This window comes from Diplotaxodon limnothrissa, linkage group LG5 (assembly GCF_057381915.1).
Source record: "Diplotaxodon limnothrissa isolate DT_005_m linkage group LG5, D_limnothrissa_male_GT1.1, whole genome shotgun sequence".
Taxonomy (NCBI): domain Eukaryota; kingdom Metazoa; phylum Chordata; class Actinopteri; order Cichliformes; family Cichlidae; genus Diplotaxodon; species Diplotaxodon limnothrissa.
The window spans coordinates 32,321,572-32,343,692 of NC_140600.1; the positions used below are offsets into that span (position 1 = coordinate 32,321,572).

Here is a 22,121-nt window from a genome sequence, read left to right on the forward strand (position 1 = left end):
TTTTTGAGCTTTTGCAGCAAAAGGTCATCTGATTCTCAAATGTTTATTCATGATGTTGCAGGTCTTAGTTTCCTTCTCCAGCTCTGAGCTATTGTAATAAATTTACTGTCTTGCACTCAAGCTTTGCTCCACACTTACATTTTACAGCTGTTATTGGTGAAGTTGTTGTTTTGTTTTGCTTTTTTAAATCTGTGGCTCATCCATAGCACAAAGGCTATTGATACCCTTAATGTTGCGTCACTTCCCCTTCCTCATCTATACTGAAAACTACAAAAATATTTCACTTTACAGTAATACAGCAAAGAACGCAGGCTCTGCGCAGAAGCACTAATTGATTTTTTCTGTTTATTTTTCTTCATATAACAGCTGGTGCAGTAAAACCATGGGCAAGTCAGGGAGTAAAGTTCTCATAGAAACCTCTGTGGATGGGGTTCAAGCACAGGTAAAAGCAGCCACCTTGAACACAACACACAACCTTCACACACAAACACATCCAGAACCTAACTGGCAAACACATATAATATCTGTGTGTTCTGTAAAAACCCATTACCCTACTGTGAGTGTTAATGCTCTGGTGGTTAGAAAAATATGTGTTTCCTGGTAAAATGGGCCAGCTGCTGTACTCACTGGCTATGACAGGTTATGCAACCAGATCAGACACAGCTTCCTTTCACACTTCAATTTTTTTCACATCCCTCCATCATACCTATAATCATCAAAATACATTACTGTGCTTAGGAAAATCCATTTTAGCCATTAATAACAGGACTAAAGAGTTGCTCTGAGTGATGGATAGAAACACAGTTATTTTCTCTTCAAAAAAAGAAAAAACATTATATCTTTATGTAAACTTCTCACAAGAACCGACGTAGCTAGATCAAATTTCCAGTGTGATCTTTGTACTGTAACTTTTTAAGTAAATTAAGAACATTTTACAGATAAATCTTCACACTTTTCTTGCACTTTTCCCTATACACAGCAAATCTCTCCAAATGCCGTGGGAGATGTTTTAATTAACGGGCATAAATAAAGAAAAAAAAAATCTTTTGGCACCATCATCACTTTGGGTCATTTTTTTAAAATGCAAACAGTGAAGCCAGATATGATGAAATCAAAAAGAAGAAGAGAACAAATTTAACAAAAAAGTAACTGCTAATTTCACAGAGCTTGAATTTCTTATCACCATAATTTACTCTGTTTAGAAACAACTATTAGTATGAAAAACGGACCATTTACAAACTGGATTCTAAGTAACTGAAGGCTTACTAAATTTGATGAGGCCTCAGAGTTAGTATTCATTTAATTATTTATACTAAAAATAGATGCACTTGTGTAATGGCTTTGTGAATAAATGGCTCTCTGCTGTTGTTGTTGTTGGACCTTGCTGAAGCGTTTTCTAGTCAGACAGTGCCTCCTTTTTTAACTCTGCCAGAGACTTTACTTTGAATCAAAGGCCTCTGTTACTTTTCCAACTCAGAAGTCTTTGTGCTTTGTGAGAATTCAAAAGTGAGACCTCTGAATTAAAAGCATTTCCTTTTCTACACTTCTTCAATGAGTTCAGTGAGTTTCACATTAGGGTAAATTGTGCTTTTTCTTTGCTGTTCCTTTCATGCCCTGTCTAATGGAACTGGATAGTGTTACGCTTCCTGGAGCAGGATGCACAGAATTAAATTAATATTTCAAAATGTTTATAATGATTTCCTGCTGCACGCAAAATGTGCTTTCTTCAATTAAAGCTCAGCTTTACCATAATATTAAATGCGAGTTCACCCTGAACAAGGGCATGTACCAGCAGGAGTTTGTGACATTACAACTTGTTCGCATCCAATGATGGACCAGTGCAATAAGTAGGAAAACAGTTCAGTGAAATAGGACACACATTGTAATCAGTAGGGAAACATTTGAAACAAATAATATTTTGATATTAACTTTTTAAATTATTTAATTAGGTAGAATGCGGAGATAGATAATCACAAAAGTGCTAAATTATTTATAGAGCTTAAAACATGTTTAAAGGGTACCTTAATATACTGGATCTTGAATGAAATAGACATGTGGAATTTTTTGGGAATCTCAGCATTGTTTTAAATAGATACAGAAGTTAGAGACAGCTGTTGTTTAAGACCACATAAAGAGGAGGCCACATTCACTGTATAAACTTATATTAACAAAACAAAAATCACTGAAACTATAAGAGCCTGGGGGCCTGGCCTTAAAAAGGTAGGAGTCTAAGGCTACATTCACACTGCAGGCGAAAGCGCATCAAATCCGATTTTTTTGACCCTATGCGACCCATATCCGATCATGGTATGACAGTGTGAACGGCACAAATCCGATATTTTCAAATCCGATCTGGGTCACTTTCGTATGTGGTACTGAATTCGATACATATCCGATGTTTCAGAAAGCGACTGCTGTGTGAACGGTCAAGTCGCATTAAATCAGTCTTTTACGTCAGTGACACAAGACAGACGCCAATTATCAGCGCCGGAGAAGCGCCCGAGAAGACATCGCGAACGCTTCCTGGCCAGCCGGTGAAACTGCTGGGAAGACAACGTTGGAGAAACGTTAACATTTTATTTGTACTGCATAATCTGCAGATTCTGACAGAAATCTGCAACTATCCTTTGAAGCACCGCTCCTCTCTAAAACAGCAATAAGGATAATTATTAGGTTATCTACATTATTATGTAAATAACAAAATAACTTGAGGCAAAAATTGGGAAACGTGAAGTCCGAGCAGACAAAAAAATCAGATTTGATCAAAAAATCGGAATTGAGCATTAAGACCTGCAGTGTGAACGTAGCCTAAGCTGACCACACAATGGCCCTAAAACCCAAAGTTTCCAATCTTCAACTAATTAAAAAGTGCATAAACTATCGAATAGTACTGTAAAAAAGAAAAAGACCTAAATCTCAAAAAGCCGCAAAACAAAATAAAAAATAAAACTATTGGAAAAGAGACTCCTTTTCTCCAGACTCGCTTAAATTGGTTCAGTTGTGTCCTTGTCTTTGCTTCAGTGTTTCACGCTCATATTTTAAAAGAGACTTTTGAATTTCTAGCACCTAAACTTTGAAACAGACGTCCTCAGTTTATCAGATCAAATGAATCTGTGGTTTGTTTTAAAGGCTGCTGCCCGTTGTCTGTAGCCTTTTGTTCTCCTAATATATGTGTAAAGGACGGTGTATGCATGAAAGACTGTGTTCACATGTATAAATATGTACACTACTTTTTAATGTGGAATGTTGTTGTTGTTTTTTATCCAAACTTTGAAGCACTTTAAAACTGTGTGTTTTAAAATGTTATATACGTTGTTATTATTATTATTATTATTGTTGTTATTATTATTATTATTATTCCAGTGCGTAATATCCTTGGTCATCTACTGTACTTTCCCCTCAGTGCCCCAAATTTTCTTTCATTCCTTAACCTAGCTGACCCAAATTTCCTGTGCCAAGTGAGTGTACTTTTCAACTTATGCTGTGGCTAAAAGTCATACCCTAACACCCAATCTCTACTTGTTCTTGCTGACTGGGTGCCATCATTGTAAGCTCTTGTGACTCGGTGGTGGGCTCCACAAGACGAAGCTAGACTGAAGTGCATTGCTTCACTGGGATTAGGGATTAAGATTTCCCTGGCTGCTTTGGTTGAGTAAATCTGGGGATTATGATGTCGACAGCCTGTGGCTGCAGGAGAGGAAATTGAATTGTGACGGACGGAACACCGATGGCCCAGAATTACAGCGCAGTGAGTGAGAAGTCAGAGATGGGAGTCCGTGTCTGTGCCTTTCTCCTGCTCAGGAAAACCTCTGCTGGATACCATTTACTGCCTTAGGGGTGTAGGGATTGCTTACATAGCAGAATCAATCTGAGTAGATGTTTAGGATGTTGATTGTGTGCTAAGAAGATTTCTGTGTCACTGGTAATCCTGCTCTGACCTGTGAAGCATCAGGTGGTGAGTACTGTGAACTGCAACAGGAAACACTTACATATTAACCAAAGGATTTCTCACTTGTTGTACAACTGAAGTCAGTGTTAAAGACAATATCTTGTCTCTATGTGTGAGACTCCAAAAACATGAGAAGCTGTGTAAATTTGATGGTGTAAGATAACAAACTGACACATTCAGTGCCAACTTACTGTGTTCATGTGTGCCTTGTCTGTCTGTGCATAAGCCAACCCCTGCTGTTGCTCCTCCTGCTGCTGCTGCTGCTGCTGCTGTTAAATTCGAAGGACAAACTAAAACCAGCAGGATGAAGGTGAAATGGACCCAGCTGGGTTTGGTGTTCTTCCTCATATTGTCACTGGTGATGACAGGATGCTTCTTCTGGCAATATCAGATGCCAAAAGTCCAGCCAGGTGAGAGCACGTGATTGGTGTCCGGTGAATAAAAACCTCAAACAAAGCACATTTATATTGATTAACATTATATTAATTATAACACAGATGCAAATAAAAAAAGTCACAATTTAGGGATTTTATACAGGCTTTTTTTTTTTTTATAGTTATTTAGGTCAGGCTAAATATTGCAATTAGCCTCCAGACTGTGAGCTGTGGATTATTTGAGATTTCAAGCACTCTCTTTAGAGTTGAAATAAATCATGATATGATTTTTCACACAAATTGCACAAAAGTATTATACTTCTGAAATGTGTTTGATGTGATTTGAGTCACTCAAGTCTTGCCTTAGACAGTTTGCCTTAAAACTGTCTAAAAAGCAACTGGAGAAGCTTTTTTTTAAATCTTCACTGTGCTTTCTTTCTGGACAAATGATTAATATGCACTTGGTTACAGCCAAATTAATCATTTGACAAGCAGGTCCTCAGTGTGCTATCCAGTTACAGTCAGCTCCTTATGTACATCCACTAAATGCCTCTTTCTTATCTGATGTGAATGCAAAAATGAGACACTCAAGATATACAGATCTCTTAATTATGAGATAAAACAATCTCATAATTGTATGATCTTTATCTTGTAATTATGAGATGTACCAGTAGCTTTCTTAGTGGGAGCATTTGTAGCATCATTGCAAGTTCAAAATCTCAGAAAGCGGCTTCAGGTAAGGTAAGCTAAGAACTTTAATGCAGTAAAGCAAACCCAGCACAAGATATGTAATGTGATTCTACATCAATAAAGAGGATAGTAATGGGAAAGGTCTTTTGAAAGAAATCAGCTCTTTAGAATTAAAAGGGAAATAATAAATCCATTAAAATATTACATTAATGCATGACGCGGTCACATGCTTTTTGATGAAAGAGTTATGTATCGCACGTTTTGTGAAATTGGATCCTATAAGGTTCATTAAAAAAAGCAGAGAATTATTGAACCACCAGCTCACTTAGACTACATTATACTTGCCCTGTCTGACAGTATCAAGTGGTGATTCCAGTAGTCTACCCTCTCCCTCTGCTCTTTATTTCTCTTTTCCCCTTGTACTGTCTATACCACCCAGATGAAGGAATGGGTCGCAGTGCCAAATCAGAGATGATGTGTCCCCGTTTCCCAGAGCCTCTACCTCTGGAGCATCCTATCCCCAGTCTAAAAGAAGCATTGGAAAAGGTGATGTCATGCACAGACCACAGACTTAAATCTGCAGGCGCTTTTCCAGCATGTCCATTTAAGTCGGAGTAAATTTACAGGCTGGCCGGTAATCCTTAACACCAAATGTCGGTTCAGTTGACAGAGGGAGATTAAAGACATAGTGGATGAAAAATCTGAGAGTCTGTCTGAGCAAAAGGTTGTGTTACTGTAGCCAGGAGGTTGCACTGTAGCACCCACTAGAGAATTTGGGAATGCAATGTAGTGGATGAACATAACTGCAGTAACCACAGAAATAAACTGAAATGAGCATAAAGTCTGGTAAATCTAAGGTGGAGCAGATGATTGCCATTTACACTTTAGTTTGTATTTTCTATCATTTGAGAAAAGCTTCTTTTACTGTAATCTCAGCAGCCACCAAAGCCAAACAGAAAATGGATAAAAGACATGTGAACATTTGATCTGATTACATTGAAAATGTTCTTGTGCTAACATTGCCACCCTCTCACCTGTACATACTAATGTAGTGTAGTAATCAAATTCAGTCATTTCTCCTAATTATTGTAGTAAGATAGCTATACCATACGCTTCTTCTGGGGTATACTCTCAGCAGCATATCATATCAGGTCCCCATAAGGAGAATCATGTGCTAACGGCTGTCTAAATGACTCGGGTAAAGTTTGTAGCATGCGTGCTTGTTTTTGTCTGCTTCCACTTGTCTTTGCACTAGGATGATGTCGGCATAAATGTGCTTTCATATTCGTTGTGTTCTCACTAGTGCTGTCAGTATTGATCTCGTTAAAATGACGTTAACGCCATAACGCGGCAAATCTCCGTTAACGAGTTACCCCAGTGTGTGGGCCTGGACGGTGTCAACACGTTAAAAAGCTAACTGCGCTAACGCACTGCGTGGCACATCTGACATACTGTTTTACTTTTGTCCATGACGCGCTTACCATCAGGGTCATGCTTCACATGAAAACCAAGATAGTTCCAAACGCCAGATCTGAATGAGGGTGGGGGAGGTTCAATTTCGGGTAGCGTTGAGGCAGTTGCCATGTTGCAACGAGCTTAGCTTCTGTCTTGCTAGCTTGTGCTGCGCTCAGTGGATCTGCGCTCGACAGTGCAGCCTAGGCGGAGTAGTCGAAGGCAGATCCACTGAGCTCTCAACACAGACAACATCGTCAGAAGAAAAGTTGATAAAATAAATTTTAAAAAATGTATTGTTCGATACAAATGCCTACCGAACCGAAAGCACTGTATCGAACGGTTCAATATCGATACGAGTATTGTTGCACCCCTAATAGATAGATAGATGCCACCTTCGTATCTTTAAAATAAAGTTCTAACATGAAGCAAAGAATAAGAAGTTCATTAACTGGAAATATTTTGGAACTAACTACTCACTTCTTGCTGTGTCTCACCCAGGTGGACGTTTTGCTTCGGCAGACCATCAACCCTATCAGCCTTCCTGCCTTGTCGGCCATCGTAATCCTAAATGACACTGTTTTGTGGACAGGCAACTTTGGAAAGCGGAATGCCAGCGACCCTCACTCAGGACCAACAAATGAGTACACAATCTACAGGTGAGTGCCTTAAAGCTCATTCATAGGTCTTATGATCCTGTCTATAAAAGTCCAAACTTCATTAAACTGCTTGATTAAAGAAGAAAATATTGAAAATATAAGGAAATATTCATAACAGCTGGTGAAAAGAATAGTCTTCCCTGGTCCACAAAAAATAATGACATAATGATAATGAGGTGTACATTACCTGTTCAATTATATATTCTTGGAGCAGCAGCTGGAGCAGGTCCTTTATAGAAATCCTCTTAAAACCAAAACTAAATTAAGCTGTTTTCACACAGGCACTGCAGCCCCGACCTTTTCTGGGAGTTACCCGACAGAGGTGCAAATGTCAGATCAGGCATTTGCCACTCTTTACCCTAACCAGCTCCCCTATACAGAGTCCATGTCAAATGTGTGAATACAGCAACCGATATAGCAGTCGAGTGTGTGCATCACGTGTTTGCCTGCCGCACACAATATATAAGCAGTATTTCCAGTCCCACATGAATCATCAAAAAGTGTCTGAAGGTCAAATGTGAAAGCATCTTTAAATCTAATATCATTATAGTTTGTTTATTTAGCTCTAAACTAGTCATACTTACATACAATGAGTCCAAGAGTCTTGGAATCAGAGATAACAAATGTATGTGTTTTCAAATGTGAACTTCCTTCAAGCTCATTGAAAGTCTCACATTTATAATTCAGAAGGCATGACCTCTGTCTGATCTATTGCCAAACAGCTGATGCCATCTTTTGTTACTAAAATGTTAAGTGCAACTGCTTCCACTATTAATGTCACAGTCTGCAGCTCTGCTGGCAACAGGCCCGCTGCTCATGTTTCCGCAGACCTGCCTTGCAGCTGTTTGCCAGATGTCCTCGGGCTTTCCCTCCAGTTCTCTTAACCTGACTACATCACTTCAAAACACTAGTTCCTAGTTGTCAGTGGCTCCAAGATCCCCCCCCCCCCCCCCCCCACACACACACACAACCACATCGTTCTTTTGTGCTCGTTAAGCTTTTTAGGAGTTTGCTCGATTGGTTTCTTGCAGCCTGTTAGTTCCAGCTGCTGATTGCCGAATGCCTATTTATTGGAACTGGCTGCTGCCTGTAAATGTCTGATTTAGTTTACCTGTTGTGGATGCCTTCTATGGTGCTGACCCTTGATGCACCCACTGCTGCTACCTGGGTAACAGGTGGAGGGCTAGATCATGTTACCAAACAATTCAGCCAGCACACATCTGGATAGTATCAGTGTCATGACAGTCCACACTAGCTCAAGAGGTTAAGTGAAATGAGATCAAAATTTATAACTTCTAACAATGTTCAAAGTCAAAAAATGCAGCAGATCAGATTTTCATGATTTTCTTTGTTTCTTTTGTGTTTTTAATCAAATAATTTTCTATTTCAGTGGAAACATCTCCTCTTGTTATCCATGCAAACACAAGCAGTTTGTGAAATACTCAAGGGATCATGCACTACACATGCAATTCATTCATTTCTGTTTCTAGACCATTACTTTGTGTTCTGGGGCATTAATTGTACTTATTTATTTATTTAATTTAATTCTGTTTTTATCAGTGACTTTGCCGATCTGCTGACCAATCTAGCTACTGTCTCCCCTAATATAATATTGCTGGGTGACTTTAACGTTCACGTGGATAACTGCGACCATCCTCTTACCAAGGACCTTCTATCCTGCCTTGATAGCTTCAGCCTTAAACAGTACATAAACTTCCCTACCCACATTAAGGGCCACACTTTGGACCTAGTCTGCTGTTCTGGACTTACCCCCTCCATCTGTACAGCTGACGAACTGCTAATTTCGGACCATCTACTTCTCTCCTTTAATGTTCACATGACCCTCTCTGTAATTAACAATCCCCGTATTATCTCTTTCCGGAATATCAAGAATATAAATCTTGATATCCTTTCCTCTGCTTTTTCTAGCTGCTTGTCTTCTAACAACTTAGCTATTCAAGAGGACCTGGTACTTTTTTATAATCATAGCCTTAGTAGTATTCTAAATTCCCTGGCTCCACAAAAAACCAGAACTGTACTTTTTTCTCGCTCTGCACCCTGGTACACCCCTGAACTCCGGCTACTGAAAGCTAAAGGCCGACAGCTTGAACGTCTCTATAAGAAAACTGGCCTTACTATTCATAAGGATATGTTTAATAACCACGTTCTGTTTTACCAGGAATGTATTAGTCAAACCACATCTGCTTATTACTCTGCTATTGTCTGCTCAAGTGAGAACTCTACCAAGACCCTTTTCTCACTATTCAACTCTTTTAACAGGCCACCTGATTCTCTCCCTGCTCATCTCTATTCATCTAACTTCTGTGATGCTCTAATGCTATTCTTTATTGATAAAATTCATAAAATACACTTAGACCTGGACCCTAATGCTCAATGTAGCTTCTCTGTCCTAACTTTTCCCCCTTCTCACTTCCTCTCTGTTTTTCAACTTCCATCCTTAGCTGATATTGCTGATCTCATCCATAAATCAAAGCCTTCTACCTGCCAGCTCGATCCTATCCCCACTGTCCTCGTCAAAGCCTGCTTACTCCCTCTCCTTCCCCTCATATCTGCTATTATTCACTCTTCACTCACCACTGGAACTGTTCCTGCTTCCTTCAAAGTTGCTGCTATTACCCCAATTCTGAAAAAAACTGGTCTAGATCCCAACAACTTTAATAATTTTCGTCCTATCTCCAATCTACCATTTCTCTCAAAAATCCTTGAAAAAATAGTTGCTTCACAAGTCCATCTTCACCTAACTGATAATAACCTTTACGAACAGTTCCAGTCTGGCTTTCGTCCTCTACATAGCACTGAAACTGCTCTTATAAAAATAACAAACGACCTTCTTATAGCAGCTGATTCTGGTCTCCTCTCCATCCTTATCCTTCTTGATCTGAGTGCAGCTTTTGACACCATCTCTCATCCCATTCTCCTTAGCAGATTAGCTTCTATTGGTCTCTCTCACACTCCACTAGCCTGGTTTAAATCATACCTATCTGACCGCACTCAGTTCATTCAATTAAAATCCTTCACTTCTCAGCTTTCTCCTTTATCCACTGGGGTGCCCCAGGGATCTGTCCTCGGGCCCCTTCTTTTCATCATCTACCTTCTTCCACTCGGACATATTTTTCGTAAATATAATATTCAGTTCCACTGCTACGCCGATGACACCCAGCTCTATCTCTCTACCAAACCTGACTCTACTCTTCCTCCACCCTCCCTCATCCTCTGTCTAGCTGAACTTAATTCTTGGTTCTCCTCCAACTTTCTTAAACTCAACAGCAATAAATCGGAACTTCTTCTGGTTGGCACTAAACGACTGCTATCCAGAATTAACAATTTCTCTCTCACCATCAATAACTCGCTGGTCCCTATCTCTCCCTCTGTGAAAAGCTTGGGTGTCATTCTCGATAGCACATTATCTTTTAACTCACATATCAATAATATTACACGTGCAGCATATTTCCAACTCCGTAACATTAATCGCCTCCGCCCCTTCCTCACACCTCACGCCACCGCCATTCTCATCCATAATCTTGTTATCTCTAGAATTGACTACTGCAACTCATTATTATTTGGCCTTACACAAAAATCTATCAACAAGCTCCAACGTGTCCAGAACTCTGCTGCCCGTATTATTACTAGGACTTCTTCTACCCACCACATCTCCCCAATCCTGAAGCAACTTCACTGGCTCCCGGTCAAATTTCGCATCCATTTTAAAATAATTCTGTATACATTCAAGGCTATTCATTCTCTCTCTCCACCGTACCTCTCTGACTTATTACAGATGAAGCTCCCATCCCGCTGCCTCAGATCTTCATCTTCTCTTTCTCTCTCTGTTCCCTCTGCTCGTCTGATCACAATGGGAGGGAGGGCCTTTAGCTGCTCTGCCCCTCGACTTTGGAATTCCCTACCCCCGGACCTCAGAAATATTAGTTCATTCTCTCTTTTTAAGTCCACCCTCAAAACTCATCTGTTTAAAATTGCCTATTCTTAAATTTCTGTATGTTTTAACTTTTATCTTCTATTTTTATCATTGTGTATATTTCCAGTTTTTATCTGTTGTACAGTGTCCTTGGGTGCTTTGAAAGGCGCTATTTAAATAAAATGTATTATTATTATTATTATTATTTATTTTACTTGAACGTTTTTCATCAGACCTGTTTAATATCTATGCCAGTGCTGAGGGTGAGAAGTTAAAGTTTTACAGCACTTTTAGAATGTTTAATTCAGCTGTACTTAGTAGTAAAAGCAGCTAATCAGATGAGATGATTAGCTAACTTCAATCCACCCATTTTCTTAACCACTTATGAGGGAAAGATGGGGCATATCCCCAACTGTCATAGGTGGAGACACAGGGTGAATCCTGGACAGGCTGTCAGTTTATCACAGCGCTAACTCACAGAGTAACCAATTAATTTGATAAGCAATAATCTTTGGACTATGAAGCTGGAGTACCCTGAGAGAACCCACAAGGGGAGAACCTTCAAAATTGGCATTAACAGCTAAGGATAAACATAAGGACTTCCTAAACAATTGGGACCAATAATTTAATGTTTAAATGATCAGAATTGTTTACTTCCAAAGCTATCACAATTTATTCTCTTGGGATTTCATCCAAAGGTGGTCACAATTTGTCAGGTTTAACTAAAGTAATTGACCATTTTCCAGAATGCCAGTGTATCTAAAATTGGACTCTAACACTTACCTCAAAAAGAAATAGTCGAACCATGAAAAAGACCTTAGAAATGTTACCTCACTTATTGCTTTAAAGAGGTATAAAGCTGGAGGATTTGAGAAAGACAGATGAGTCAATCAATGAAAGCCTCCAAATCGGACTTTAAGTTGCTAAGCTGGCGTCCTTCATTTTAACTATAGAAATGTCAAAGGTCTTTCATCAGACCCTCTTTGCCCAATACATGCTGTAATCTGAAACCCCAGTGTTCAAGTTTGTAAAGCAGTCTTTCTCTTAAAAACCCAATGCTAGAAAAATCATTACATGATAAAAGGTTATTGTCTCACACTTAAGAAGTTTTCTCTTTATTTACATAACAAAGCCCAATTTTTAGTTATCACTCAGTTAGAAAAATACTAAGAGCTAGTCGAATACACAAGTACAGTTTATTTTCTAATGAATTACCAGAAATGTATTTAAAATCAGTGTACACCCATGCTTTCCACTGAGCCAAATTGCTCTTCAGTTTTGTGCTGATGGACTTCTTCTATCCACAGTTTCAAAAAATTAACCCACATTGAAACGAAATACCAAAAGATGTGAAAAAACTCTAATTGCAAGATGTCTTAAAGTTGAGAGTGTACAAAAAGATCAGTGATCAAGTAGAAATGAGTGAAAACACAGATGCAACGGTAATCAGGTGGTACAAAATAAGCCACAGTGCGACTAATCAAAGCTGAAGACGCCGTCTTCCTAAAATGACACCACAGACAGTGCAATCTGTAGCTCGACAGGCAGTGCTTTAGATTTGGCACGGCAGTCACCAGTGGAAATCAGAGTTTCTGTGACAGCTTAGATAGTGTGAAGAAAAATGCGTAACTCCGACCTGCATGTAATAAATCTCAGTTGGTCTTTTGCACACAACTTCATGCGTTTTCTAAAGAAGTTTGATAAGTTAATCATATTAAATTAAATTAAATAAAAATTATTTTTTAATAAAAAAAATATTTGGTTGTTTGTTTGTTTTTATGGGTGACACCAAGAAAAAATGGGGCTCACACTGTGAACTACCTCAGTGAATGCGTAGCACGGACAGTGTAGAATGGAGGTAGGAGTGTGATCATATATAGCAATGCAAAAGTTACTGAGAAAAAGACGTATATAGATTGCACCGCCGTGGAGTGTGTGAGGAGGACCCAGGAGCAGACACAGGCAAGGAGACAGACTGTTCCAACAAAAGGCGAGCCTTTATTTCAGGCTAATATACGTGGAACATAAAAGAAAGTGAAAACAAACTAGAGCCCAAAAAGACTGAGAAACTCTGACTTCACAAAGAAAACTATGAATCAACTATGGTGCTAAGACTAAGGCTATGAACTAACAAGGAAGCTATGATGACGGTGACTACTATGACTGTGAACTATGACATTAACTATGATCTTTGAACTGTGACTTGACATGGGAAAAATAGCACGATCCGACAAAGACTGAAGGGAAACACACAGACTAAGTACACACAAGGGGTGATCATGGGAAGTGGAAACACATGAGGAAACAGCCGGCACAATAAATCATAATGACACGATAGGGAAAGTGTAAACTAAGCACATAGAACATGGAAACGAGACTTTAAAAATAAACAGGAAACATGACGGGACGGGACGCAGACAAGAAACATGGTTGACAATATGAACCACACAGACATGAAATATGACAGCTTAAGATATGAACCAACAAGAAAGGCCTAACCACAGGGGGCGAACACACAAATGGCTCTAAAAAGCAAAGAACTAAAACAGAGCAATTTAGGAGGTAATATCTAAATTAACTTAACATAAACAATGAATAGCAAAGTACAAGGAAAATCAGATCCTAATTAATTATAGCAACAACCAGAATTTAACATATCTTCAATAACATACGTCAAAAATAAAAACTGAACTCAAAATGCTGGGTCACAGACCCAGCCCGTGACAGATGCACTGGTTTACTGAAGAAACCCAAGAAAAAAAGATACGTGATAAAGCACAAGGGCAAACTAAAATCAAAGAAGAAAAACTGGAAAGAAAAATAAAAGATGGTTAAAAAAATTGACCTTTTTTCAGTTGTTCAGATTTGAGGACGAGTTTGGTCTAAACAAACAGTGATAGTTGGGGATGGATATGAGAAAAAATAACTAAAATAATGCCACTGAAAATGTTGTTGTCTCACCAACATAATACTGCACTGAATATCCTACTACCAGTGGAATTACTGGACTACTTCATGAATCAAAGGAGATTACAACAGAGGACACATAATAAATAATTTCAGAATACAGCATTAGAAAATGTTATACTCTACTCCTAAAATAATTACCTTACCTTACCCTTTGTTATCTCTCTGTGTACTCCAGAGAGATAACAAAGGGTAAGTCTGAAAGAATGCTGCAAATTCCTTGAATGAATCCTTAAAAAGAATGCCAAGAATTTCAAAAAGGTTCCAAGGACTCTACATAAGAGGTCAACCTCAATTACAACATTAAATCTTCCTTATACATTAATAATAAAAAATCTATAATAAATAGTGTAGATTTCCAGTAGATAAATGGGTGCTTTATCACTTTTCTCTCCTTCATAACTCGCTGTCATCTTGCTTTCTCCCTCTGCTGCTCTTGCACACTGTGTCCATCACCATTATTTGGCTATGATCACGGTGCTGAAGAAGATTTTGTACCTTTGGCAGCATCTGCCTGAAGGGACAGATTTCCTTTTTCTTTGAGCCCCTGTTTTCTCCAATTATGTTTTGCACTTTATGTATTTTGGCACTTTATTTTTTATTTTTTTTGGTTTGTTGTTTTGTTTTTAGGTATGAGGTTCAAGGAAATAAGCCCCAAATATGGAGAATTTAAATTTTTTCAACAGGCTGTTTTGGCTTTAACACCACTTCACTGACTGGATAAATTTGTATTAGTGTACTTTGAAGTATAGTTTGTTTAATTAACAGTTAGATTTTCTTAAACTATTAACTATTTAAACCAACTATTTTATTATATTATTATCAGTATGACCAAAGTCATTAAAACATCTCAGTCAGAATATACTTTAAATTGCAAATTCATTTCAGGAATTTATTAAATAAAATCCCAAACCCACATATCAGTGTAAATGAATTCAAAATTCAAACTTCTGTGCACACAGCTTGGACTGATCAGTCGGTTTTTGAAAGGATAGCTCAACATTTTGGAAAAAAAAGTTTAGTCACTCCTTATCCACACAAGGAGTGATTTGCTCATGGCACATCACTTTGTGGTTGATGGTTGGCTGCTTGCAAAAATTCCAGTCTCCGGTTGCCTAGATAACCCTCTAGGTTACCCTGTTTACCCTACCCTGTCAATAAAATGCATCCTGCACTCTCGTTAGTATTTGCTTTAGTTATTCGCCTCAAAGCTTAGAAAAGCCTTCTACACAGGCAGTTTCAGCAAAAAAGAACAAAGAATAATAAGCTAAATCCACACCTGAATAGCTGCTTTAATAGTAACAATCCATATAAATTTCACTCAGTAATAAACTGAATTTGATAACTGGGATTGGCACCAGCTCCCCCACAGCCCTGAATTGGATAAGCAGAAGAAAATGGATGGATGGGTGATACTGCAGCAAATGCAGAATATAGCAGTTATTGCATGTTCATCCTGGGGGAATGTTTAGTGTCGCTATCTTAAAAAAAAAACAAGAAAACCTGAATATAAGCCAGGGAAGGGAAAAGGAAACCAAGGAGGAATACAAACAATATGCCTCAGTGTGTGATTAAAAAAACCTTTTCAACCTTAGCTATCATATTGCTTTGTTATCTCTCTTTTAGAATTGCAAGTTTATCAAAACTTTTTCCAACGCTGATGCTGTACAAGCTGTGGGAGGACGGGAAGATTGGCTCTCTTGATGACCCTCTGGAGAAATATGTGGAGAACTTCACCATCAAAAACCCTCTGGGGAAGATGCGAGACTCCGAGTTGAAATATGTGACAGATGGCCTGATATTTCTCGACAGTGGAGAAGTTCAGATCCGCTCATCTTCAGTCACTCTACGGAGGATGGCTAGCCAGCTCTCGGGTACATATTTATACTATATCCCTATGACCTTAAAATAACACTGAATTTTAGCCTTTTCTTGTTAAAAGAAAACAAAATGCTTCAGCAAAGCGGCAGTTGACTTTTGGGTTTGCATGAAAAAGCTTTTTGTCAGCCAATAAACAGAAGTTTATAAATCACAAATTTATCTGTATCTATAATTCATGTGTTAAATATCTGATTGAACTTTAAATAATTTCAACCAGCTACTATTGTGACACCAAAACAGCCCTGACCTGCCACGGCATGGACTCTTCTAGACCCCTGAAAATGTGATGTGGTATTTGGCACGAAAATGTTAGCAACAGATCATTGAGGGTGCTGCAAGCTCTGAGTGGGGCCTCCGTGGGCTGGACTTGTTTGTCCAGCACATCGTACAGATGCTCCATTGGACTGACACCTGGGGAATTTGGAGACCAAGTCAACACCTCAAACTCATTGTTGTTCTTCTCAAACCTTTCCTAAACCATTTTTGCTTCATGGCAGGGGCACGTTATCCTAGTCAAAGCAGCCACAGCTAGATACCACACCTTTCTATTAGAACTAGCATGAACTTTTCAGCAATTTAAGCTAAAGTAGCTCGTCTGTTGGATCAGGCAACAGGTGACAGTTTTTGTTCCCGATGTGTGTTAATGGACCTTGGCCCCTCATGAACCTGTCGCTGGTTCACCACTGTTCCTTCCTTGGATCAATTTTGATAGTTTTATAGGTGCCCGGAACCAGCCATCACAATTTCACTCGCAATCCTTTCAGTTACATATTTTTGCCGCTTCTAACACATCAACTCTTAGGACAAAATATTCACTTACTCCCTAATATCTTCCACCCACTAACAGGTGATGAAGAGATAATTAGTGTTATTCACTTCGCCTGTTAGTGGTCATAATGTTATGCCTGATTAGCATATACATGACTGTATAGTTTTCCATACCGGCCTAATAAGGAGGCTGATTTTGCCAGTGGTCCAACTTGCAGAAATATTGTCTCGCCCTCTCCTTTGAGAGAATGTTTATCAAAGGTCTGCTATTCTTTTTCTATCTCTCTTCCGCCTCTTCCAGTTTCCAGTTATTCCAGTGTTGTTCGTGCAGTTGACCTTTTATTATCCCAGGAGATTTGGTGGCAGACAAAATTGCACAGTGAAAGTGAAGCTTCTCGGGAACCATTCTAAATGCACTGTTCAACAGCCTATCAAAAATATCAGAAAAACAGAATGAGACCAACTTTGAGAGTATGTGCCTCAAGAAACAAGTTTTTGATGGAAAACCTCTTGAGATAATTTCCTTTCAGAGGAAGAAAGAATCCCAAGAGCCATTAGCTTGCAGTTAACATCAAAAGCTAAAGCAAAGAAAATTAGCCACTTCAAGGTTGAATTTATAATCAAGCTGGAACAATAGAAGGGAACAAAGAGACGAAAGAGGTTTCTAGGAAAGCTCTTGCTACATGCTTGATTCCTGCGACAATATCCATTTATTTATTTGGCAATAATATTTCTGGAGACTAATGATGCTTTATGGATTGATTTTGAGCTGAAGCAAATGATTCATGAACTGATGAGCCAAGTGGCAGTAAACCTACTATTACTGTGTCACAATGAAGAATTTGGTGCTTTTCCACAGCACAATAAATTCAGTCCGTCTGGATTTTGAAGAGTGGTTCAGACCCCTCAGTAATATGAAGGTGTCTTTAGAAAGTTGCCAATTTTCTGACATATTCTGACAAACGAATGAAGGACAAAAACAATGTAGCTGGTTTGACCTCCCTTTTTATGGCGGAGGCGATCGTAGCTCAAGAGTTGGGAGTTCGCCTTGTAATAGGGAGGCTGCCGGTTTGAGACTCGGCTCCGACAGTCTTGATCGTTGTGTCCTTGGGCAAGACACTTCACCCGTTGCCTACTGGTGGTGGTCAGAGGGCCCGGTGGCGCCAGTGTCCGGCAGCCTCGCCTCTGTCAGTGCGCCCCAGGGTGGCTGTGGTTACAATGTAGCTTGCTATCACCAGTGTGTGAATGTGTGTGTGAATGGGTGGATGTGTAAAGCACTTTGGGGTCCTTAGGGACTAGTAAGGCGCTATACAAATACAGACCATTTACCATTTTGTCATTTAAAGCCATTTAAAATCCCTTCCTACTGTTCTTCTAATTTAATCTTAAACATCTATGATCTTTTCACTTTCATTGATATGCATAAGTAAAGCAGACATTTAAAGGCGCTTGCACTACTTGCAGTAAAAAAAAAATCCAACCCTCAGGTGCTGTTTAGACTTGTAACATTTATTCAGATAAGACTTCAGATAAGAGTTGCAATGAACATGCCTAAGCAGGAAACGGTTTATCTGAAGAAGTTTTCAATAAGTAACACTTCTGTCTGTGTAAAGAATTAAAATATGAGACGCTCATCTATTGCAAGGAAGGATAATAGGTCTTTAAATATCCAACCATGTCTCACAATTTGTCAACAAGTCAGAGTGGCTGAACATCATAAACCTTTATAGACAACTGGTCAAATATATCACGTAGAAAGAAAGTGCTGTTATAAGGTAAATGAAATAACTATTAGAGTGAAATATAAAGTGATGATATGTGTTTGAGAAGGCTAAAGTATACTAATGCAATTCACCCTTTGTTTTTGTTTTTTTATTTACAAATTTTACTTTTCATTTTATTTATTTTTTTAAATTTAACACTGTTTTGCTGTTGTTTAATCCAGGCCTGCCCAGGAGGCTCCGAGCTACAAATTTGCTTTGGAAAGGAAAAACTCAATCTGCAATCAATCTTCTACAAGATGATGTCCTCGTCGCGGATCCAGGCACCAAGTATGATTTCTTTCATTGTGGTGACATCAGTGTTTTCATGGGGAAATTCTAACCAAGCAAATAAGTGTTCCTGCAGTGTACAAATATTATTCTGTTACTTATTTCTTACATTAGAACTACATTCTGCTTCGTAATGACAAAAACTGTAATTACAATAATCCCTCTTGATGCTACTTAGATTTTACCTGGGGAGGATGTATAATTAAATGTCAAGTTTAATTAGCTCAGGTCTTTCCACATACTGTACCTGTCTCTACATATTACACTGATTAGTAAAATATTTGACCTTTGAGTAAACAAGTGTTTTCAAGTGATATTTTAATATCTCCAGCACCACATTGTGTTTGTATTAAACCTGCAGGGACCTGAGCTCAACTAAGAAATAGTCCATCAAATATGATTTGGAAGCAACGTGTCATTTTTATTCTTTAATATTTGTCCCGATGAAACAAACAAGAGTTAATATTTGAGTAAATCGGTCTTTAACCTGCTAGCTCCATACTGCAAAGTCTCTGTGATGTTGTACTGCACCCCCAAGGGAGCAGTCTATATTGCGTTCTCTGCTAGTGAATGGGATTTTTATGTGCTAGGCTTCCTGCATTTTCTGTCCAAAGAGCGCGCTCACTTAAATTACATGGAATATTTCAAGTATGGTGATATTTAAACGTGAATTATCATGTATTCTTCTTCATTCTCCCAATGCTTTTTATATTTGTTCTTGCAGATGTCACTACAGTAACCTTGCCTTCTCACTACTCGCTCATGTGATGGCAGAGCGAGTGGCCGGAGTTGACTACCAGCAATGGATCACAGAGAACATCCTGGACCGGCTGGGGATGGAAGACACCAGCTTTGACCTCACCCCAGGGATGCAGAGCCAATTGGCTGTTGGAGTGTACTCAAATGGAAAACCAGCCCCACTCTATGACCTCGGCTGGTATCGGCCTTCTGGTCAGATGTTCTCAACAGCTGCAGATTTGGCCAAGCTTGCCATGATGCTGCTGGGTGCGTATCATCGCAAGCTGCTGGAGCCAGACTCTTTGAAGATTATGCTGACCCCACTCTTTAGGTGCGATAAGGATTATTTTGCTAACCGTACTGGAACGCCATGGGAGGTGAATGAGCTGATGGGCTATGAACTGTTGCGTAAAGATGGGGATTTGGATGGCTACTCTGCCACTTTTTCTCTGGTTCCCAGACTGAAGCTTGGCCTAGTGGTGCTAATGGCAGGCAGCCGATCTCAGAAACAGGATGTGGTCACAAAGGCCTACAACCACATTGTCCCAGCCATAGAGAGAGCCTTCAGGGAGGCCAAAAAGGTCCTTGTTGCTCCTCCAAACCCTGATCATTACATTGGATTTTTCACTTACAGCAACATCACTTTCTATGAGATCAAAGTAGGGCCAGACGGAGTCCTTATCATGCAGCAGTTTGGTCCTCAGATTGAAGAGCTCATACCAGAGAAGTACAGGACAATAAAACTTAACTACCTGGTTGATCGTGTGTTTAAAGTGGTGTTTGAAAAAGAGTACCCCTGTGTTTTGCGAGTCGGCACCGCTTCAGTGTCCCTGGAAGCTCAAGATGGCCAATTATTTAACTTCTACGTGTTTAATAAGCAGGGTTTATCTCCAGGTTTTGATGCACCAGGGCTGAACACATATAACGTGGTCAGAATACCCCGTAGGCCATCCTTCTCCAGCTGAATTGCAACCGTGTTGTGGCCTAAAGACAAACGTTGTGTCCTTGGGATGTGTAAGGGGATGTAAATAGACATTATAAAATATCAAAAGACTGAAGTGAGATGTTGCGATTATTCTAGAGGTCAAAGACATGATATTGCTTTTGATATACAGAGAGCACAGATAAGCATGACATGTTCATCCAGCTGTATAATGTCCTTCAGAGAAAATGTATTAAATTCACTTCTGAACAATGCATATGAATATCCTTCTCACGCTGGCCCTTCATTACACTTGAGAACTAAACAATTCGCACTGTGGTGGGAGTGCTTGTGTTTTTTTCCTGTGCTTCATTTGAATTTCACATCGTAGTGTCTTTCTTTTCTTGAGTTTTCATCAGACAGAACTGGAGAACAACTCTTATTGTGGCCATTTACATGAAGAGTTACATTCATTCTATATTCAACTCTTAAACTGTGATTGAAGTTGGATGAAATATGTCACTCATACATATTCATCTTTCTCTGGAAAACAATGTGTTTGTGTTACTTTACTCATGGCAGGTAGAAGTAGAACATTTAAATGGCAAACTGGAATGTCACCTATTAAATAGGTATATTGCCACAGATTTGAAACTGCTGGGTTAAAAGCAACAAACAAGCACCGACATGTCACTAAGGTACAAATTGTTTTTGCTCCACAATAAGAGGCGATTAAGGACAGGAACACTTCTGGGTGCCTGTGTGACTCTTTTCTGTATAATCCCTGAAAATGGACTCATTCATACCGACCTCTAACACCAATATGAATATGAATACTCCACTCTGAATGCTGCGAGAAGATAACACATTCAAGAGAACAAAAGTAACGTATAATGCAAAGGCCGATATTTTGTTTTGTATTAGACAGCATGTCTGAGAATTTTATGGAAATGAAATCTGTATTGAAAATGTTGTTTAGTGTTCAAGCATCCAGTCCAATGAGTGAAAGTGAGCGAATGTGAATGCAAATCTCCCTACTGTATCCATTTCATCCTGCTGTGGCTTGCAGAACTGCCATTCTGCTATTCAATTCAATGTTGTCACAGCTGACTGATTAAAGCTTATTCTGATCAATAGTGGAAAGCATAAAATATAATTTGACTCGTGCGGTGTAGTGGAAAATTAAAACAAAAAAACAAAACACGTATTATACCATGCATCAATTCTCAACCATTGCTCAAAGGATTGGCCAATATGCTGAAAATTCTCAACCATAATAACAGCTGTCAGTATATTTAGAGGTGTGTGTGTGTGTGTGTGTGTGTGTGTGTGTGTGTGTGTGTGTGTGTGTGTGTGTGTGTGTGTGTGTGTGTGTGTGTGTGCGTGCGTGTATGCAGTGCCCCTGCTTCAACAGTAATCATTCATAACAAAAAAGTGTAGAAAACCACCTGCTGGAAAGCCAACAGCGAGGCCAATGGGCCTAAAAGAGATAACTGGTTCAAGGATACCTAAATAATAAGCAAAAAGGTAAGAATAACATATTCTATTGCTAAGTGAGGTGGGTATACAGCCTGTAATATGTGGTGGGATTGGTGAAGACTACCACATATTTAGGCCAGCAACACAAGGGCAGTAGGACAACTTACTAGTGACTCTAAAGACACAATACATTCAACCAGTCAATCTGTCCTAGCTTATTATTTTGATTCAAACCACACTAGGTCTATAAACTCTTG

At 39.1% G+C, this 22,121-nt stretch overlaps 1 protein-coding gene across 2 annotated transcripts; it reads left to right on the top strand.

Moving 5' to 3' along the window:
- The first annotated feature begins 382 nt into the window (after nucleotides 1–382).
- On the top strand, nucleotides 383–20,428 carry lactbl1b (lactamase, beta-like 1b). 2 transcript variants are annotated; one of them, XM_085354561.1, is made up of 7 exons: nucleotides 383–442; nucleotides 4,176–4,359; nucleotides 5,453–5,559; nucleotides 6,967–7,124; nucleotides 15,652–15,899; nucleotides 18,620–18,725; nucleotides 19,450–20,428. In XM_085354561.1, the coding sequence occupies exons 1-7, from the start codon at nucleotides 383–385 to the stop codon at nucleotides 20,426–20,428; spliced, it is 1,842 nt and encodes a 613-aa protein (XP_085210687.1). The 2 variants fall into 2 exon arrangements, with proteins under 2 accessions (XP_085210687.1, XP_085210688.1); XM_085354562.1 differs by having other exon boundaries at nucleotides 383–436.
- The last annotated feature ends 1,693 nt before the right edge of the window (nucleotides 20,429–22,121 follow it).

Excerpts from the sequence above, each read along its gene's own strand:
- lactbl1b (XM_085354561.1), top strand. The coding sequence starts at position 383 with ATGGGCAAGTCAGGGAGTAAAGTTCTCATAGAAACCTCTGTGGATGGG. Across the intron at positions 443-4,175 it reads TGGATGGGGTTCAAGCACAG|CCAACCCCTGCTGTTGCTCC; the intron begins GTAAAAGCAGCC and ends TCTGTGCATAAG. Across the intron at positions 4,360-5,452 it reads GATGCCAAAAGTCCAGCCAG|ATGAAGGAATGGGTCGCAGT; the intron begins GTGAGAGCACGT and ends TATACCACCCAG.